At 37.8% G+C, this 19,826-nt stretch overlaps 1 protein-coding gene across 3 annotated transcripts in view; it reads left to right on the top strand.

The window, feature by feature from the left end:
- Positions 1-5,462: 5,462 nt before the first annotated feature.
- The window catches only part of LOC110631126, a 29,030-nt gene continuing 14,666 nt past the window's right edge, over positions 5,463-19,826 (top strand). The window contains exons 1-7 of one of the 3 annotated variants that reach the window (XM_021778846.2): positions 5,463-5,596; positions 5,788-6,055; positions 6,162-6,267; positions 6,767-6,856; positions 7,407-7,511; positions 8,723-8,908; positions 9,557-9,688. In XM_021778846.2, the coding sequence (XP_021634538.1) occupies positions 6,018-6,055; positions 6,162-6,267; positions 6,767-6,856; positions 7,407-7,511; positions 8,723-8,908; positions 9,557-9,688 (657 nt within the window). In that variant the 5' untranslated portion in view covers positions 5,463-5,596; positions 5,788-6,017. Of the gene's footprint in view, positions 5,597-5,619; positions 6,056-6,161; positions 6,268-6,766; positions 6,857-7,406; positions 7,512-8,722; positions 8,909-9,556; positions 9,689-19,826 lie in introns of those variants that run through there. The other 2 variants (XM_043950334.1, XM_021778848.2) reach the window with 2 other exon arrangements.

The raw sequence follows: 19,826 nt of genomic DNA, 5'->3' as shown, positions 1-19,826 counted from the left end.
GAACCTTCACTCCAGAGCCGAAAGTCCTGCCGCCGAAACTAGACTTAGGCGGCCGAAAGTCCCTCCGAACAGCCTCCTCCTTGTTCAATAAGCCAAATCTTGAAGATCACATGTTTCCCACTTTATGCCATGCACATTCAAAATTCAAATCAAGGCTCCACCTTCCTCTTTAGTGCATGAATAATGTGAAGAAGGCTTCTTGAACACACCTTGAGCAACAACAAAGACCAAAAGGCCATTCTCTTGCCTTCACATACACATATTGGACCAAGGGCACTTTGGGCAATCAAGAAACCCTAGGCAGCCTCTCAAGTCCTATTTAAAGGCTTCAAGAAGACATGAAGAGGCAGATTTTGTTCCATACAACTTCTCCAAGGATTCGCCAAGGCTTCTCCAAGGGTTCTTCCCTTTAGTTCTTCATCTTCTTCCTTTCTTTTCTTTTATTTTCTGTTTTGGTTCAGCCATGAGTGGCTGAAACCCTTAATTCTAGTTGAAGTTTGGTTGAAACTAAGGTTGTTTAAAAGGTTGTGAGATCTGAACATAAAGTGTTTGCTTTTGATTAGTTCAATATTCATGCAATTGTGTGCTTAATTCTAAGATTGCTTTGTTGTTTTGATCAAATTGGCCACTTGATTCTTGATTGCAAAGTTAATTGATTATTAGTTGGGATATTTGTTAGTCCGTAATTGCTGGAAATATTCTGACCTAAGAACACTTGGTGTAAAAACTAAGGAATTGCATGATCTAGCAACATCTCATGCGTTTGAGTAGCTAGGGTTGGATCTCTCTCATTCTTTATGCAATTGACAATTGTTTTGATGCCTAAGCCCCAAGGACGTTCCTTGGCAATTTGTTAATTAGTAATTGATTAGAGGACGTTCCCTAATTGATTTAATCATAAGGAGGGACATGGTGGTGAGAAGCGTCTTCCACCTCCATAACTAATCTATTGAATGAATCAAGAAAACCTAAGTTTCAATGATCAACCCAAACAACCAAAGTGGATCTATATTGTAACGACCCGAAAATCGGACCGCTACCGGCGCTAGGATCCGGGTCGACTTAAGGCCGCCGGGACCCGTAGCAAGCCTGACATAAAACCTGTAAACCTGTATAATCCCATACATGATCAACAACATACATAAAAATTAAAACTTTTCTTTCCATGAACATCAACCAAACTCAACCTGTGCATAAACATTAACATAACATTGATCCCTCTGTGGGATCTCATCTGTGCCCCCAAAGGGCAACATAACATCTGTTGAGTTGGCATACATAAACATCATATAAATCTCTAAGATCATGTATAAAAGGGATACAACAATCTATGGTCAAGCACACACTAACATCCACAAAACTCATTACATAACTATACTGCACTATTACATTGAAATTTGATCATGTCCATTGCTAGCTATTACATAAACATGACTTCTTTACTCTATCCGGACTCCCGCACTATACTGTACCTGCAAGCCTGGGGGAAAAGGGAGAGGGGTGAGCTAAAAGCCCAGTGAGTAGAGCTATTAAAACACATTAACACTATGCTCTATGAAATGCATCATAACACAGACAATTCACATAAGGGTTGGGTGAACTTGTCACCAATTAGTCCAAGCTAACATAGTGCCAGGCCGTAGCATGGGGTCCTGGTCTTCCTGTCATACATACATTACTTACCATTATCCCAGGGCCTCCTCTGGGCTCCTGGTCTTCGAGTCCACAATCGTGCCAGGCCGTAGAATGGGGTCCTGGTCTTCCTGTCATGGACTAATTGGGTCATCCAACATTCACCCACATCAACAACAATCGATGCAATGCGGCATATTCGTGAATACTAATGCAATCATCCTATTGCATAATCATGATGCATGAAACATGATAAAACATTTAATTTAAAAGATTAAGTTTAGTTCCACTCACCTCTGGCTGACTCTGACAACACCGAAGCAACTGAACTCACTGCTGGGGTCCTCGGTTCTTCGGGTCCGAACCTACACAGGTGGACTCAAATGAGGGACCAAACATGCTAGAACATAACTCTAAACTACTCCCCAAAAACCCCCTAAAACATCCTGAAAATATCACATAGAGATATGCATGAAATGGCTGAACAGGGCACTTTCGGCGGCACCTTCGGCGGCCGAAAGTCCTGGACAGATCCGAAAGTCAGGCACTTTCGGCGGCACCTTCGGCGGCCGAAAGTCCCAGACAGAGACGAAAGTCTCTTTTCGGGGGCAACTTTGGCAGCCGAATGCTGCCTCCACAAAGGGGGTTCGGCGGCCGAAACTCTCCTTCGGCGGCCGAACCTGGTTTCTACCAGAAGGGCAGAAACTTGGTTCACATGAACCCCTTGCCTCCCAAAACCTCAAATCATGCATAAATCTCAACTAAAACATGCATACAAGTTCCTAGGGGCCTCAAAACATCAAATACCCCAACTACAACACTTCAAACATACTCAAACAACACACATTGTTCAAAACATCAATATATACCCATAACTCAACATATACCCTAACATGCATTTCTACCCTTAGATCTTGCATAAAACTTATTTAGAACTCATAAGGAGCTTAAGATCGGCTCTTACCTCTTGAAGATCGAGAGGGAGACGACCTAAACTTGGAGATCCACGAAAATGAGCTCCTGAGTTCCCAAAGCTCCAAAACTCGTTTCAAAAGCTTAAATCTTCAAAACCAAGTGAAAACAAGTGAAAATCTTGAAAGATTTAGAGGAAGAACATCAAAAATGGGTGAGGGACGGCGGAAAGCTCACCTTGGCCGAAAATGGGGAAAAGCTCGCCCGTTTTCGGCTAAGGGACCCTTTTATAGTGGCTGGCCAGACCACGTTCGGGGGCCGAATGTGCCTCCGCATGCATGCCATGTTCGGCGGCCGAACATGAGGTTCGGCGGCCGAACATGAGGTTCGGCGGCCGAACCTGGATTTCCCTCACTCATGCTTTCGGGGGCCTAACGTGCCTCCAAAACGCATGCATGTTCGGCGGCCGAACTTGACTTTCGGCGGCCGAACCTGGGTTTTCCTCCAAAGACTTTTCATGCAAAAACTCATTTTCTTCCATACTTAAAACCATTAAAACATGAAAACATTTTTATAAAACATGATTCTACCCTTCTAGAGGTCACCGACATCCGAGATTCCACCGGACGGTAGGAATTCCGATACCGGAGTCTAGCCGGGTATTACACATATCTTCAATTAGACTTTTCTCATATTAATTTCCTCTTTTATTTTAATTACTTGCTGATTTAATTGCTTTCAATAGTTGTTAGTCAAATCAATCTCAAAACCCCCCCTTTTTTACTTTATTGCACTTTACTCTTGATTTGCTTGCCTTCAATTGTGTTTTCAGTTAATCTTCTTGATCTTGTTTGGGAAAAATAGACAGGTACTCAATTCTCTGTGGATTCGATCCTTTACCACTATCTACAGTTGTAAGATTGTTGATAACCGTAGAGGTTATTTTTGACTGGCTTCGACAACCGCGAGTCACAGAGCTGGCAATATGCGCAGAGAGCAGAGAAGAGTGAGAGTTTCGGGAAGACTGAGAGAATTTGAAATTTGAAACAGTAATGTGAAGAGGGGACGTTTTAAGGGAAACTGTCCTTGGGTTGCGCAGTCATAATTATTCTCGATATTTACCCCCTCATCATTCATGAAATAACTGATGAGAAGATAAAGGGGCAACTGATGACCGCTGGGCTTCGCCACCTCGATACAAGGCCCAGCCCATGATCGCAAGCTTAACCCAAGGGTTGAAAGGCGTCTTCAACGAGCCAGTTTGGACCACCCGGCCTCGAGATCGGGCCTCCCATAGGCCTCAGTCTTCTCACACCCATCTCAATTTTGAGGCCCAGCTTGATAAGGGATAACTGGCCCATACATCCAGCCGAATTGCTTACACGCATACCAAAGAGGAAATTAAATGGCCGTTTAGCATGGAGCAGGTGACTGGCATTTCCGTACGTACAATTCCGTATGGCAGAGACAGGTGGTCCAATAATAGCAAGGCCGTTATGCTTCACTAGCAGACAAAAAAGAAAAGAATAAAGGGAGAGGAGCACTCCCCTCTCAGGCCAAGCTGACCCAACTATTGTAAACCCTTTTTTCTCTGGATCTCATATCATCAGTTTTCATAAAAAATAAAATGTCCGGCTTGTAACTAGTAACCAAATCCTTCAATGCATTAACTGTCCGATGATTGCCGAGTCCTCTACAGTTCTAACACATGACGATCATTGCTTTCGGCTATCATGACTTTTGACGGGATGAGCCGCTTCACTGTTGTCTGTCAAATTAACATTCACAGGGTGTTGTTAGAGGTATCATGTTGAGAAGAAGGAAAATCTGTAACAACGTTATGTTTAGTGTTTCTTGGCCTTTTTTTAGCATCATCATTTATTCGGACTGCACTCTCCTCATCAAGCTCAAAATCCCCGACCAATTTAGCCAACGTCTCATTATAATAACCAGAAGGGAGGTCTTTAATCAGAACCAAAAATCAGAATGAGTTAGAGGGATATGGAGATCATTTTCATTACCTTGTATTTTCTTCTAAACAAGGAGGAATCGATTGTATAACCAATGGCCCCCATTTACTATATTTTCAAAATCAACATTATTAAGAAATCGAAACATATATTTTTTACCTTTAATTTCATAATAGATACCCTCTCTAAAGGATGTCATAAATCTGTCAAATAGATCTGAAAATTAATTGGATGGTATGTGAGAAACATCTCCACTATACAGAAATTATCGAAATATCTCTGGAGCTCTTAATAAGAACAACAATATTTTCTTTTATTGAACATTTTCCAGCCAGGCATCTTTCTTTTACCTCTCCATGTCCCTTTGGCTTTAGTTCATTGCTTCAAAATAGTACTTCAAATTGGGACGCTTCTGAATCCCTGGCATTCTGTCACTCTTCTTGTCGGAGCATTTCTGATCACTCATCTATCTCAGCTAATATTTTTCAATACTAAATATGTGTCTCTATTGTTTGTTTTCTTGTCTTTTTATTTAGATTATTTAAAAGAGAGATACAGCATGCTTCCTTTCTGATTACTGTGAACTTCATATACTTGTGGGAAACAGGGACCACTGAGATCTGTCCTTTGGATTGTTCTTTTGCTTTTACTTGATTGATTAATTCACTTCATCATTGTCCTATAGATTATAAGCTTTTTGCAAAGCAATATCATCTATTTTACCCCTCGTTATGAATAATCCATATCAAATCCTCACTAATTTTTCTCATCTTTCGTAGACTCGGTTTCGAAACGCTTTTGAGGGTATTTTCGCGAAATGCTGGCCTTCTTGCTTACAACTTTTGTCTCGCATGATTGTTAGGCAGGTGTCCCACTTTCCTCCGCCTGTTTTTCCCCTCGTGGACGGTTTGCATTTAAACTATTACGAAAAGTTTTTAAAATCTGATTTTTTTTATATTAAAAATTCCATTTTCTCTATTTAGAAATGATCATATCCTCAAAAGTTCCAGAATTTACTGATTTTTACAATAATCTGATTTCATGCAGTGAAAATGCAATTGATTATGTGAAAGATGCATTTGGTCAGTTTCCTTCTCTATTTCTAGGGATTTCCTTTTCAAGTGGTGCTAGTGGTAGTGGGGTCTCTGACTTGAAAGAGAAACTGCTTAAGCTCACACTTCATGTTGATTTTTTCCTTTTTGTATGGTTGTGTTGAAAATTACTGGGAGCTGTGGCATTCATGAGTTTGTTTGTCCTCTTTACGTGTTCACAGGTGGCACAGTGCTTTCCCTCGTTCTGCAAAATTATCCCCCTATACCATGTTATCCTGAGATCATTATTGTTACAAAAAGTGCTTTCTTATATTTCCCAATTTATTTCAAATTATTTCTCGAGTGAATTTTTTATGCTTGTTCGTACTTGGGTATACATTTTTCTGGGTACAGAGGCCAACATATTTGGGGATTTCATGCCTTTCGTGGTAAGAGCCCCCATGACCACAGGATGTGCGACTCTTCAGTTGTGCAATCTTCCTTGAGCCAGTAAGACTGCTTCCTGTTGCCTTATTTCTCTTCAGTAATATAAATGGTGCTCAGGGTTGTGTCTTTTTCTAATGCGTTCTTTGCATCCTTCTGGCGTTTTCTGCAGAAGTGATTCTACCTCCAATTTTTTCCGTCCTGGCTTGCTTAACGTTGGTTCAGAAGCTCAGATAGATCTCGTTAATGAACTTAGGTGCAATGACCCTCCATTAGAGGTCAGTACTAATGGGCTCTTCGTTTTCCCTTGGGGTGGCTGGATGGGGCAGGGTTGAATTGCATTCTTGGCTTAAATTAATGACGAAGACAAAAGACCAAAAGGTTGAACAAGATACTGGAATTTTTCACTCTTTGATGATGACATGAATTGATTTTGTCATCATATTTTGGCTCGTCTGGGTGCTTCACCTTCTGTTAATAGTGGCTTCAATTTTGAGGCTTATGTATTGAAATGGTTGTTGTCAATGGAAGGACTTGCTTTTTTGTCCATAAATAGGCTTCAATATCATGAGCTTAATCAGAGGGGACTAACCTGAATTTAAAGAATTTAAATGGAAGTGCTTTTAAATTTCTTGTCTCTGCTGAAGAAGCGAGGTTTTCTTTTTATTTTTTTCTTTTGTTTTTTGAAATTGATTTGGTACATATTTTCTCATTCATTTAATCTGCTCCTATTGTTAAAATGACTGTTCAGATTGATAATATATTTGTTCTTTCCAGGTGAATAGTATTATTGATGAGGCTAAAATTTTTGGATCAAGCATTAAAAGCAACAATTCTTTTCCTTACAGAATCCAACTAGAACATGATGTGAGTTCTATCATCTTGAAGTGTTATGGTTCTGGTATCTTTTTGTGAAAATTTGCTGTGACTTTTATATTTGTTATGGATTCATGTGGAGAGACAAAGGTATTCCATGAAATATGCAACAGCTTTATTCATTTTATGAATAGAGTGCAATTATACATGTGAAATGCTTTTTTTTTTAAGGAAAAAATGGGTAAATTTCACCTATATTATTTGTCACTATATTTTAGCATTGTCATCTCAACTTTAATTTTTAACTTAAAAATCAATGAACTTATTAAAAACAGTGCATAAAGGTCACTCTTGCTAGAATTTGGCTAACCCTGTCCAAGAATGCTTATGTGGCAGCTACGATGAATCCCTCACCTTGCAGTAGTTTAGGTAGGTCATTTGCAGTTTGTATGAATTGGTGTTGCAGTTTGTATGAATTGGCGTTGAACTTTTGCAATATTTGAATTCTTTATGGCCTGGCACAAATGATTTTCTGGGATTGATTTAAAGTTTGCTCAGTTTGTTGTATTTACCAGACACTCATGAATTGTCCCTTCAACAGGTGCAAAGATTGCAACAACGGTTGCAAGAAGAGATGGAAATGCATGCTATTCTGGAAGATGCTATCGGAAAAAATGCTGTAAAATTATCTTGCCTGCCACACCATGTATGTTATCATTATTATTCATCTGATTATTATCTTTTATATGTTATTATTATCTGTTCGTGAGTGATCATGGAAATTATTTCCATGAGGCACCTTACAATTCATCTTTTTTCCTGGTGATTTTTCAGTTTATTTCAGAATTTATGACATTATCTTTGTAGTTTGTTCATGTGTTGCATGGTATCCAGAACATAATTTTAATTTTTTTTCTTCTGATCAAAATAATTGGTTCCTTATCTGACTTGGATGACTTTGTGGATGTTGTTATCTCATAATTATCGAATTGTCAAGACTTCAACTTTTATAGATGCTTTGAGTTGCAGCCTTGCTACTACAAATTCTACAATGGTAGTCTGCTACTTATATGGTTACTTTCCTCTTAGCAATTTTGGAATTGGAGGACAGCCTGATGATAAATTTGAACCAAACTGAGACTTACTAAATTTTTGGCACAGTACTATCCAAACAAACAGCTATTGTTCACGTATAACCAATCACTATCACTGTGGTTCCTGCTCCATAAGCTGCCTAGAACAGCCACTTGTGGAGAAGTGTTGAAAGGAACTGAGCATTGAGCAATGTCCAGGAGCTGGCATGGAGGCTTATTAACAAAATTCAGTGACTAAGTTTAAGCAATAGATTGATTGCATAATAGATAATAGTTGTTAAAGGAGTGACTCAGGTGCAAGGTGCTCCAAGCTCTAGAACCAGCTCTTCAAAATAGACATTATCATTTTGATATTATATTTTATTTAAAATAAAATTGTATAATGCATTTTAATGACAATTTGTTACTCATGTATGTAATTTAACTGATAATGATAGTGGTGTAACAAAATAAAAATGTGTAATGAAATAAATGATATATTACATATACTTTTGTATGTAATTAATATTAATTAAATTTGTAGTTATTATGTAATTTATTTTTATGAACTTTTTATTTTTGCTCATCACATTGCTCAGGTGAGCTTATATACCTTGCGCCTAGATTCCAAGATCCCTTGGCTCCTTGGTCCACCTTGTGCCTTTAAAAACTATGGAATCAAAATTCTAGATCTTTACTGTTGCTGAAAGATTTTGCTAGAAATGGTTAATTTTTTGTTTGTTGTTCCTACATATTCTGGTTTGTATATTTCGATTTCCATTGTGGTTAGGTATTCTATTAGGTGTTTTAGATTATAGCTAAAGCATCCCTTGTGCTTCCCCAGGCTCAAGATCTTCTATCCGCTATAGCAATACTGGAAATCACAGTTTTAAAACTTGAGAAAGAAATTGTCTCTTTGCATTTCCAACTTAGTCAAGAGAGAAATGAGCGGAGGCTTGCTGAATATCGTTTGAGACATTCAGCTTCTCAGTCGATATCTGTTTGCTCCTCTACAAATGTGAAAGCAGTGGTATGAATCTGTTTCTTTTGACACATTATTCCACTGACTAGATAAGAAACTTTCCCATTCTTCCTGGGTGGTTTTTATATTTATAACATTTTGCCCTACATTTTTCCTTGTGAAACATATGTTGATTTGCTTTTCCTCTTCCTGCTGTCATGGCAGTGCTAGTCATTATTTATTGTTAATGCCACTCTCATAATCCTGTGTTCACAAACCTTTACCTTTTCTTTTTTCTGCTTTTGGATGCATGTGAATTGGTGGTCCCCCCTCACGTCTCTCTCTCTCTCTCTCTCTCTCTTATCATATGTTGCTTAAGCTGTTAAAAATTCCCTGACAATGTCCAAAAATTGGCCTTGGCGAAACAGTATTTTCTCTTGAAGTTTGAACCAAATTCCTGGAATTCAGTTCGCGAATTTTCTCAATTTGGTGAAAAACAAGAATATGCAAAGATTTAATTACGTATTATTTCAAAAGAGGTTTTATGAACCCAGAACTAAAATTTCACTCTCATACCATTATGTCAATTATGCTTTTACTGATTTTGCAACTTCATATAGCTAAAAATTGAAATTCTGAGAATTTTAGTGGTATGCATATTATATTCTATTTTACCAAATCTGTGGTTTGTGTGACCTTTTACAATTTTTTTTGCAGATTTCATCTTCTTTGAGGCATCCGAAGCATTTCAATTGTGCAGTGCATGTGCATCACTATGCTAAGATCCCATGTGAAGATCAACCTTCAGAATCTGTCAGTGAAACATCTTGTACCGAGTCAATGATGGAGGTATCTGTCGGGACTCCTTATTCCTGCATAGCTTGTGCTTCTAAAAACATCAACCTTAAAGTTGGTTGCTACTTTTCCTTGTTCAAAGTTTGCGATGATTTTTTTTGGCCTCCTCGTAACATTAGTTTTTGATTTGGGTGCTTTAACAAAATTTTTTTGTTGGCTTACTATCTATTGCAAATATGATTAGACTCAACCTGTTATGGATTCATTTGTTGGTACTTCATACCAGAGGAGGGCTCATTGACACGCAGGATACCAAAGAGCCAATTGAAAGGCCCAACAGCATGCCAATCTAGAAGTTTAGCAAATTCTGAATTCTCAAGATTAGATTTTGTTGACCTAACATAAAAGGTTTCTAATCAGGAGGATTTAGATTTTTGGGATCTTAATTATACTTGATTATAGAGATTTTATTTTCTAACTTCTTTATTGTAGATATTCCTAATTAGGTGTGTTGTAAATATTTCTAAATTAGGTTGATTCTTTGAGTATAAATACTTAAATTTTGTAAAGATCAATTCAATTAAAATATAATAAAAAATTTTCTCTCAAAATTTTTTATGATATCAGAGTTTTGCCAATATTATTTGGTATAAGAATTCTGATACTATTCATAGAGTTAGGGTTTTTTTATAGGTTAAGCTTCTTGGCGACTCTAGAGAGGGAGTTGACCGACACTGCCCATACCAAGAGAGAACTCATCAAATTTCTAGCTTATTCCTGACGTTGCACCTCCATTTCGGTCACGCGCGTAACCTCATGCGCCACCCCAGGCTCGACGCTCCTTTCAACGCGTCGGCGCGTGGGTTATTCTTTGATGCTCCTTTCCAGCAACTTCCTCTGCACGTTGCACCTCTGACCAGCCTAGACTCGCCGATGAACAATTGTTTTTTCTTCAGTAACAATATTTTCCCCTGTTTTTTGACTGAAAAAAGTTTTTTTTTCTCATTTTCCTTGAAATGGCAATGATTAGTATGGATAATGTAAGAGCTTCTGATAATACTTTTATTTTGTCTTTTGATGCTACTCGATAAATTATTGATTCTAGTACAAATGGACACATGACAAGCTCCTCTATAGGCTTCCTTAATTATTTCTATGTCTGCAAAAGGACACTATTAGAGTAGTAGATGGTTCTTTCACTTTTATCTTTGGAACTAGTTCTACTGTTTGTATTTCAAATATCAAGCTATCCTCTTTTCTTTATGTTCCTTATTTTTCTGTTAATTTTTTATCTGTTAGTGCTCTTACCAAAGCATTTAACTGTAAAATTGAATTTTTTTTCCTGATAATTGTGTTATTGAGGTATTTCAAATTGGAAAGATGATTGACAATGATAGAATGCATGATAGCTTATATATGTTGGAAGGGAATACTGTTTTTGGTTCATCTCAATCTCTTTGTGGCGACAATAAGGATGTCAACCTTGAAACTATACAATGGCATAGATGGTTAGGTCATTCATCATTTTATGTTTTAGAAAAACTTTATACTGGCTTATTCTCTAAGACTCAGTTTGGGTTTTTATTTTGTGATGTTTGTGTGAGTATGCTAAGCATATAAGAAACTCTTATGCTGTGAGTAATAATAGGAGTACACAGACTGTTTTCCTATATGGTAGTCGTTGGTTTGTTACGTTTATTGATTTATGCACCCGAGTGACTTGAGTTTATTTGATAAAGACAAAAAATAATGTGTTTTCTTGCTTTCAATCTTTTTACAGGATGGTTTGTACTCAATTTGATGTTAGATAAAAGTTTTGAGAACTGATAATGGCACATGGTATATGGATAGTCATTTTGTTGATTATGTGGAGTTTAATGGGATACTATATCAAACTAGTTGTTCTTACACTAGTGCCCAAAATATTGTTACTGAAAAGAAAAATAGGTATTTGTTGGAAGTAACCAAATCTCTCATTTTTACTATGAATCTTCCAAAAAGTTATTAGGAGAATGCAGTCTTAGTTGCAGCTTATCTTATTAATAGATTGTTTCTCAAGGCTCTTGCATTTAGAAGTCATTTAGAGGTTCTACATGGGAAAAATGCTTATAATGTTCTACCGAAGGTGTTTGTGGACGTGTTTTTGTTCATGCAAGTGGAAAGCTAGATCCGAAGACTCTTAAATATGTGTTCGTTGGGTACTCTCCCTCACAGAAGGACTATAAATGTTAACACCTTCCATTTAGAAAATATTTTGTCAGTATGGATGTTACGTTTAGAGAGACTGAACCTTACTTTAGTACTACTCCCATCATCTCTTCAGAGGAGAATAACGAGAGAAGAGATGATTCATAGAGCATTTTACTTAGGAGGGGACTACTGTACTGGGGAGACTATTGTTGATCATGAAGAAAAAATTGGGCGTTTAGATAAATCAGATTTAAAGAGATACTCAAGAAGAGACAACACAGAAGCAGAAAGAGTCATTATGCAGCTTACTCAGTGTCATAAATCTTTCTCTTTCCCATCTGCTGTGGAAGCCTTCTCTAACCCTTGAACCTTTTGATGATCTAAATAAACCAATTAGTCAAAGAAAAGAAATTAGGTCGTACACTAAATATGCTATTTCTAACTTTTTCTCTTATGATGCTTTATCTCCATCTTATAGAGATTTTGCCTTTATCTATTTTTTCTGTGTCTATCTCACAGGATTGGAATGAACTCTCAAAGATTCTATGTGGAAGGAAGCAAGGTTAAAAAAAAGAAAGCCTTGTTAAAAATGAAATATGAGAGTTGGTGTCTCTTCCACCTTAAAAAAAACTAGCTGACTGCGGATGTTCATTGTGAAACACAAAACAGATAAGTTAATTGAGAGAGTAAGGCTAGATTAGTTGCCAAAAGATACACTCAAACCTATAGAGTGGAGTACAAGAGACATTTATCCCTTTTGCCAAAATAAACTCAATCAGAGTTCTGCTTTCTTGCATTGACTGGGATCTAGAATTGTTGACTTATTTGTTGATTTTAGGAATATGATTTGATTTGATTAGGATTCTTAGTTATCTCTGTAATTATTATTTGATTATTTGTTTCCTGTTTAGATATAATCCTTTGTGTATAAATAGTCATGTAAACCAATTGTAAAAATCAAGAGTGAAATACAAGAATACTTTAAACTTTTCCAAAATTCTTTATGGTATCAGAGCTTTTTCCTAATTTTAAGGTTTTACGTCAATTTTTTCCTCTTTAGGGTTTTAAAACTCTATATCTACTTTTTGGGTACTAACCCATTGAGGAGCCTTTCCACCTCTCACTGCCGGCACCAGGGAATCGCCAGTCGCCGGCCTGACTGCCAACTTTGACATCGAAAAAGCCTGCGTGTGAGGTTCACGCGCCTTCTCTTCCCCGTGTGTGATACATTGCCTGCGCTGCTTCACCGCTCCAATCACTTCAGCTGACGATTCGGACTGTCTTTGTAACGACCCGGGAATTGGACCGCTACTGGCGTTAGGGTTCAGATCGACTTAAGGTCGCCGGAGCCTATAGCAAGCCTACTATACATGGTTTCAAATAACGGCCGTTATTTACAGGTAATGGAGGCAACTGTGGCCGTTACGGCCTTTAAACAACGGCAAAAAAAAATGTTGCTGTAACGGCCGTTATGGCCGTTACGCAACGGTAATGGCCGTTACCGGCTGTTATGTAACGGCCGTAACAGCCGTTACTTTCCTTTACAGCAAATCACCAGGAATCTTGCATTATTTTGTCCAGCCAGCAGATCCAGGAATCTTGCAGAAGTTGTCCAGCACTCCAGCAGCTCCTCCAGCCTGTTTCATGTGAAAAACAAAATATGCAATTTGCAAAAATGTTTTTCTATCGTTTCTACTTCTTCTTTTTATTCTTTAGCCTTTACTTTACTCTCTCCTCTCTTTCTTCCAGCAGACCAGCACCTTGAGTCTCTTATCCTTCTCCATTTCCTCCAGCCTCCAGCAAGTCCTTCTCCATTTCCTCCAGCCTCCAGCAAGCAGCAGCCTCAGCAGTAGCAGTGTAGCACTTCTCCTTCAGTCCTTCTCCATTTCCTCCAGCAGACTCCAGCCTCCAGCTGTCCAGCAGGCAGCAGCAGCAGCATAAAGAGAGTTCTCTTCTTCTTCCATAAATCCATAGTGTTTTTCTTCCATAATCCATACTTATTTCCAGCTTTCATTGAGGTAAGTTACTAATTACTATATATAATGTTTAAAATTTATGAATTTTATGTTTATTTGATATATTTGTACTTATTATTAAGTTATATAATTTAATTTTAATTATATCTTTTAATTTCATGAACTTTACAAATTATAACTTATAAGTTATAGCATACAAGTTACTTTATTATAATATATTTTTTGTTTACACATTAATTTGAGTTTAAGTTAATTTGCACATTAATTTGATAATATATTTTTTATTTTACAGTATATTATTTAATAATTTGAAAATGCCGAGAGGGGGATCTGATAAACCAAGTCAAGATATTGGATGGAATTTTGCCACTCCTACAGGAAAAAAAGGAGAAATGACGTGTAATTTTTGTGGTAAAAAAATAACTGGGGGATAACTCGTTTGAAGCAGCATTTGGCAAATATACCAGGGCAAGTTGCCGGTTGTCAAAAAGTTTCTGCGCAAGTAAAAAAAGATATGGGAAATATATTGAGGGGTTTTGAAGCTGCAAAAAGAGATAAAGCAAAGAGGGTAAGGGAGTTGGAAGATGAAATCATGAAGATGACAGAAGTTGAGGGTTCAGATTCAGACGAAGAAGATATTGAACTAGAAATTGCTAGACGCGAAAGCATGCGGCAGTTTGACGAAGATGCTTATAGAAGGAGAGCTTCTCATTATGAAAGTGGTGGGAGTAGCCATCAAGCTCCTTCTCGCTCGGGAATTAGTCGTTCAGCGACCGTTCGTGAAAGAGGTAGAGAAGCATCAAGATATATTGAGCAAACATCAACACTTGCTTCTAGATTAGCAGCAGCTGAAATTGAAATAGAAAAGAACAGAAGTCTGAAACAACCAAAGATTAAAACCAAATGGCTTAAGTCACAGAAAGAAAAGTTACTTAAAGCCTTTGGTAATTTTGATATCCACAACAGATTACCTTTCAGTGTGGTTGAGTCACCATGGACAAAGCCATTACTCAGAACGGCCGCTGAAGTGGGACCTAATGTATCACCACCTTCAGCATATGAGATATCTGAAGTATATTTGAAAAATGAATACAAAGAAATGAATACAAAGAAATGAAGAAATATATTGCTTCATTTGAGGGCATGTGGAACGAAAGAGGAGTTACCATTATGTGTGATGGATGGAGCGGACCAAGCAGAATGAGTATAATTAATTTTCTAGTCTACTCTCCTCGTGGAACAGTGTTCCATAAATCCATAGATGCAAGTAATGTTGAGCGAAAAGATGGAGAATATTACTTCAAGATCATGAAGGAAGTGGTTGAAGAAATTGGCCCAAGCAAAATTGTCCAAGTGGTGACTGATAATGAAGCTGCTATTAAATCTGGTGGCAAAAAGTTGATGGAGAAGTTTCCAAATCTGTATTGGACAGCATGCAGTGCACATTGCATTGATTTAATTTTAGAAGATTTTGGAAAGAGGAAGAATATAAATGCCGTCGTTGAGCAAGGAAAAGTTATCACTCAATTTATTTACAATCATAATTGGGTGGTAAATTACATGAAGAAATTCACTGATGGTCAAGATATAATTCGCCCCGAGATTACTAGATTTGCAACTAATTTTATTGCATTGGAGAGTCTTCTTCGATGTAGAACGGGGTTAAGAAATATGTTTGAATCCGAGCAATGGATAGAAAGTAAATATGGCCAGGCTACCAGTGGACCAGCTTATGAAGCTAAGAAAGTTGTTCTTAGCTTGGATAGAGAGGGAAGAAAATTTTGGGAGAAAGCCGAGCAAATTATGAAAATCCAGGAGCCATTGCTTAAAGTGTTGAGATTAGTGGATGGTGACGAAAAACCAACAATGGGATTTATATATGAAGCAATTGAACGAGCAAAATTGGCCATTAAGCAAAATTCCAGAAGTTACATAGACTACTGGAAAATTATTGATGCTCGTTGGAATTTTCAATTACATCATGATTTGTATGCGGCTGCGGCTGTTAAGAAGCACATAAACTTAATACTTAATACTTTAATAATTTCTATATCTTATAAATTTTAATAATATTTTTATGATTTGCAGGATATTTTTTGAATCCTCAATATCAGTATGGCCCACACGATATTGGAAATGATAGTGAAATTATGGCGGGTCTTAAAAATGTTATTCAAAGGCTAGAGAGTGATTTGGTAAATCAAGGCCATGCATTGAACCAAGTAAGTATATAATATATACCTAACTTGAATAATTTTAATAAATAATTTTAGTAGTATAATAAAACAAATAATTTTTTTTATTGGTGTAGACACAACTCTATAAGCATAAAATGGAGAGTTTTGGGTCCGCCTTAGCACAAAAAGCCATTAAATTTACTGATCCCGGTAAAAGTATAAGATTTACACATTATGTTATATTTTTAGTGTTCTAAAATATAAAATCAAATATTTGAGAAAATAATCTATATTATTAAAATTATTATATGTTTTAATGCAGCTGAATGGTGGATACATTATGGAACTACAAAGAATTGCAGTAAGAGTGTTGAGTCAAACCACTTCTGCATCTAATTGTGAAAGAAATTGGAGCACTTTTTCACTTATACATACAAAGACGAGGAACAGATTACGGTATCAAAAATTGCATGCACTCGTCTTTGTTCACTACAATATGCGGCTGAAGTTGAGGAATTTGAGCAAAAAGAGTCAGCATGAGCTAGAAAAGAGTTATAATCCAATTAATTTGGATTACATTTTCGAGGAAGATGATCCACTAAATCCTTGGTTGGAGGAAAGGGAAAATCCTGTGCTTGATGGTGAGGAAAATCCTTGGCTAGAGGAGGATGAGCCAATCACAACACAACAAGTTAATGCTCCAAGTCATGGACATAATATTGGAGGCAGTGGTGATGCTGAACCTGAAGATTCTTTTATACTATCTAGTTCCAGTGATGATGATGATGATGGTAGTGGTCAGGGTGGAAGAGGTGAAGGTCATGGAGCTACTAGTTCATTACAATCACATGATGATCCCTCTTCATATCAGAGGCATAGTCCATCTCCATCTCCATCACCAGCTCCAACTCCAGCTCCAACTTTGCAACATACATATCACAGATCTCGTGGTTCTGGTGGTAGCAGTGATAAGGGAAAAGGTGTTGCACATGGAGAGTGTTCTATGGATACAGATAATTATGGATATGGAACTTATGGTACAAGTGAATCTTCAATGGAAGCAACCTCTACTAGTGATTATGGATATAGAGGAAATTTTCAATGGAAATACTCAAATCCATATCCATATCAGCCTCCTCCATCGTATTCTGATTTATCTTTGTCAGAGCAATCATTCTCCCACACTCAAACCCAGTCCAATCCTAGTGATCAATTTGGTATGGGTTCATTCTTCAGCTTTGATCCATCACAATACTATCAATATCATCAAGATCAAAGCTCTCAATCACAAGATGAAGGTGGTGGATCTACTCAAGAACCTGCTAGACGCTCATTCTGGTGGTAATTGAGGTAAGTTACTACATATAATGTTTAAAATTTATGTATTTTATGTTTATTTAGGATATTTGTATTTGTTTATAAGTTGTATAACTTAATTTTCATTATATCTTTCAATATATTTTAATTTCATGGACTTTACAAATTTTTTAAAAAATTTTGCGCCGCGACAGGCCGTTACCGTTACGTTATGACCGTTACAGGCCTGTTTCCGTTACAGGCGACCACGACCGCGAACGCGGCCGCGACCGCGATTTGAAACCATGCTACTATATTACCTGATAAAATCTCATACATGATCACATGATAAGACAAAAACATAAACATTTCATGAACCAAGGCTCGACTTGTGCATGTATCAAACTGAAAACATAAACCTATACTAGAGTTCTCATCAAATGCTCCAGTATGGTAAACATCACATGCCTCAAACTTAGTTCAAACATAACTCATAATTAAAACTTGTACATAAAGATCATGAAGACAGGGATTACTAGATAACCACTAGGGCAAAGCACAATTCTAAAACCATAACAAAAATAATACATGTCCACACCTATACTATTATAAAGGACTATACTAGCAACTCAACCGGCTTCCCCGAGCTAATTCTAATCCTGCAAACCTGGGGTTAGGGGAAATGAGTAAGCTACAAGAGTCTAGTGAGCAGAACATAAAAACAGTTTAATAAACATATGGTCAGATGAAATGCGTCACAACACAAATAATTCACATCAAGATGGATTTGTCACCAGTAACCCTCTACAAATTCCAATAGCACCCGGCTCAGGACGGATGCTCCTCAGGACTTCCTCTTAAACATAGCATAATGTATCCATAATGCCAGGGGCGTAGAATGGGTCTCGACCTGGACTTTCTCTTACATATTGCCAGGGGCGTAGAATGGGTCTCGACTTGGACTTCCGTATACATCATAACATATCATACTCGAGGGCTAGTGGGTCATCCAACATCCATCCACAACAACAGTAAATTATGCAATGCATCATATTCGTGAATTTTAATGCAAACAACCTAATACATATTCATGGCATTCATGATGCATGAGCATGCTTAAAAGGTTTGATTTCTTTTAAAATAAAAGATCAGTTCAGTTCTACTCACCTCTGGCTGACGTTCGCCTAACTTTAACGCAGCTATCTCACTGCAGGCCTCTATGGTCTCCCAGGTTCGATCCTACACAGATGGACTCAATGAGGGACCAAACATAACCTTTGCAAGACTCTAAACAACCCCGCAAAAGCCCCCCTTAAAACATACCAAAACATGCATATAAAACAAGCAGGGGAATGCTGTGCAGGGGACTTTCGGTGGCAGATTCGGTGGCCGAAGGTCCCTCACAGATCCGAAAGTCAGTGACGTTCGGGGGCAGGTTGGGCGGCCTAAACCCTTCTCAGATCCGAAAGTCAGCAACTTTCGGGGGCAGATTCGGCGACCTAAACCCCTTCACAGGTCCGAAAGTCCATACTTTCGGGGGCAGTTTAGGCGGCCAAAAGGCTGCCTTTGCCTGCAGGTTCGGCAGCCGAACCTGGGTTTTCCAGTTTAGGCAGAACCCAAAATTGTTCTAGCATTTAGCCTCCTAAAAGTCTCCAAACAGACACAAAACGCACATGCAAGAACCCAAAAGCTACCATAAACATCTAACACACATATGGAACCTCAAAGCTTGCCTCAAACTCAACATGCATCACAGATTTCCAAGAGGAAAGCATTTATCATTAAACTTGACCATAAAGCCTTAGAATAAACAATCATGCATCAACAACCCATTAAACCCTCAAAACACTTATTGAAAAACTTCTGAAAATCTATGAAAGGCAAGGGTTTTAAACTTACCTCTTGGACTCCCAAAGGTGACGGCAACCCAACTTGGAGAAGAAGGGAAAAACGATCTCCGAAGGTCTCCTAGGTTTAAATCTTTAGATTTGAACTCAAGTCTTCAAAACCATAGAATAAAACATGAAAACTTTGAGGGATTTTGAGAAAAACAGCAAAAGAGACCAAAATTGTGCATGCAACCACCTCTGCCCGAAAATGGAGAAGGAAACCTCACACTTTCGGGCTGGTGGCTTTTTATAGGTGGCTGAGGAAACCACGTTCGGCGGCCGAACCTTGTGGTTCCTCAAACACCCTTTTTCTCTTCTTTCTTTTAATAGGAAAATTAAAAACTTTAAAAAAACAAACATTCGTGAAAATCTTATTTTACCCTTCTAAAGATTCCCGCGTCGAGATTTCGGATTCTGATGGAGATTCCGTCGGAAGGTGGGAATTCCGATGCCGGAGTTTAGTCGGGTATTACAGTCTTTCAGGCTTTTTTATACCTCTATCCGTTTTTTTGGTGATTCGGCTCTCTTGTGTGTACAACTTTGCGTAATCCATATTCTTTCACGGTTCATTTGTCTTTATCATGGCAGAAGGTAAAAGGGTCTCGATTTCTAACTCTGATAATCCTTCTTTGCAAATTAGTTCCATAAAACTTGATAGAACCAA

Source organism: Manihot esculenta, chromosome 14 (assembly GCF_001659605.2).
Source record: "Manihot esculenta cultivar AM560-2 chromosome 14, M.esculenta_v8, whole genome shotgun sequence".
In the NCBI taxonomy this organism is placed as follows: Eukaryota; Viridiplantae; Streptophyta; class Magnoliopsida; order Malpighiales; family Euphorbiaceae; genus Manihot; species Manihot esculenta.
Note: the sequence above shows the minus strand (reverse complement) of the source record. Positions and strands in the feature narration are given on the sequence as shown.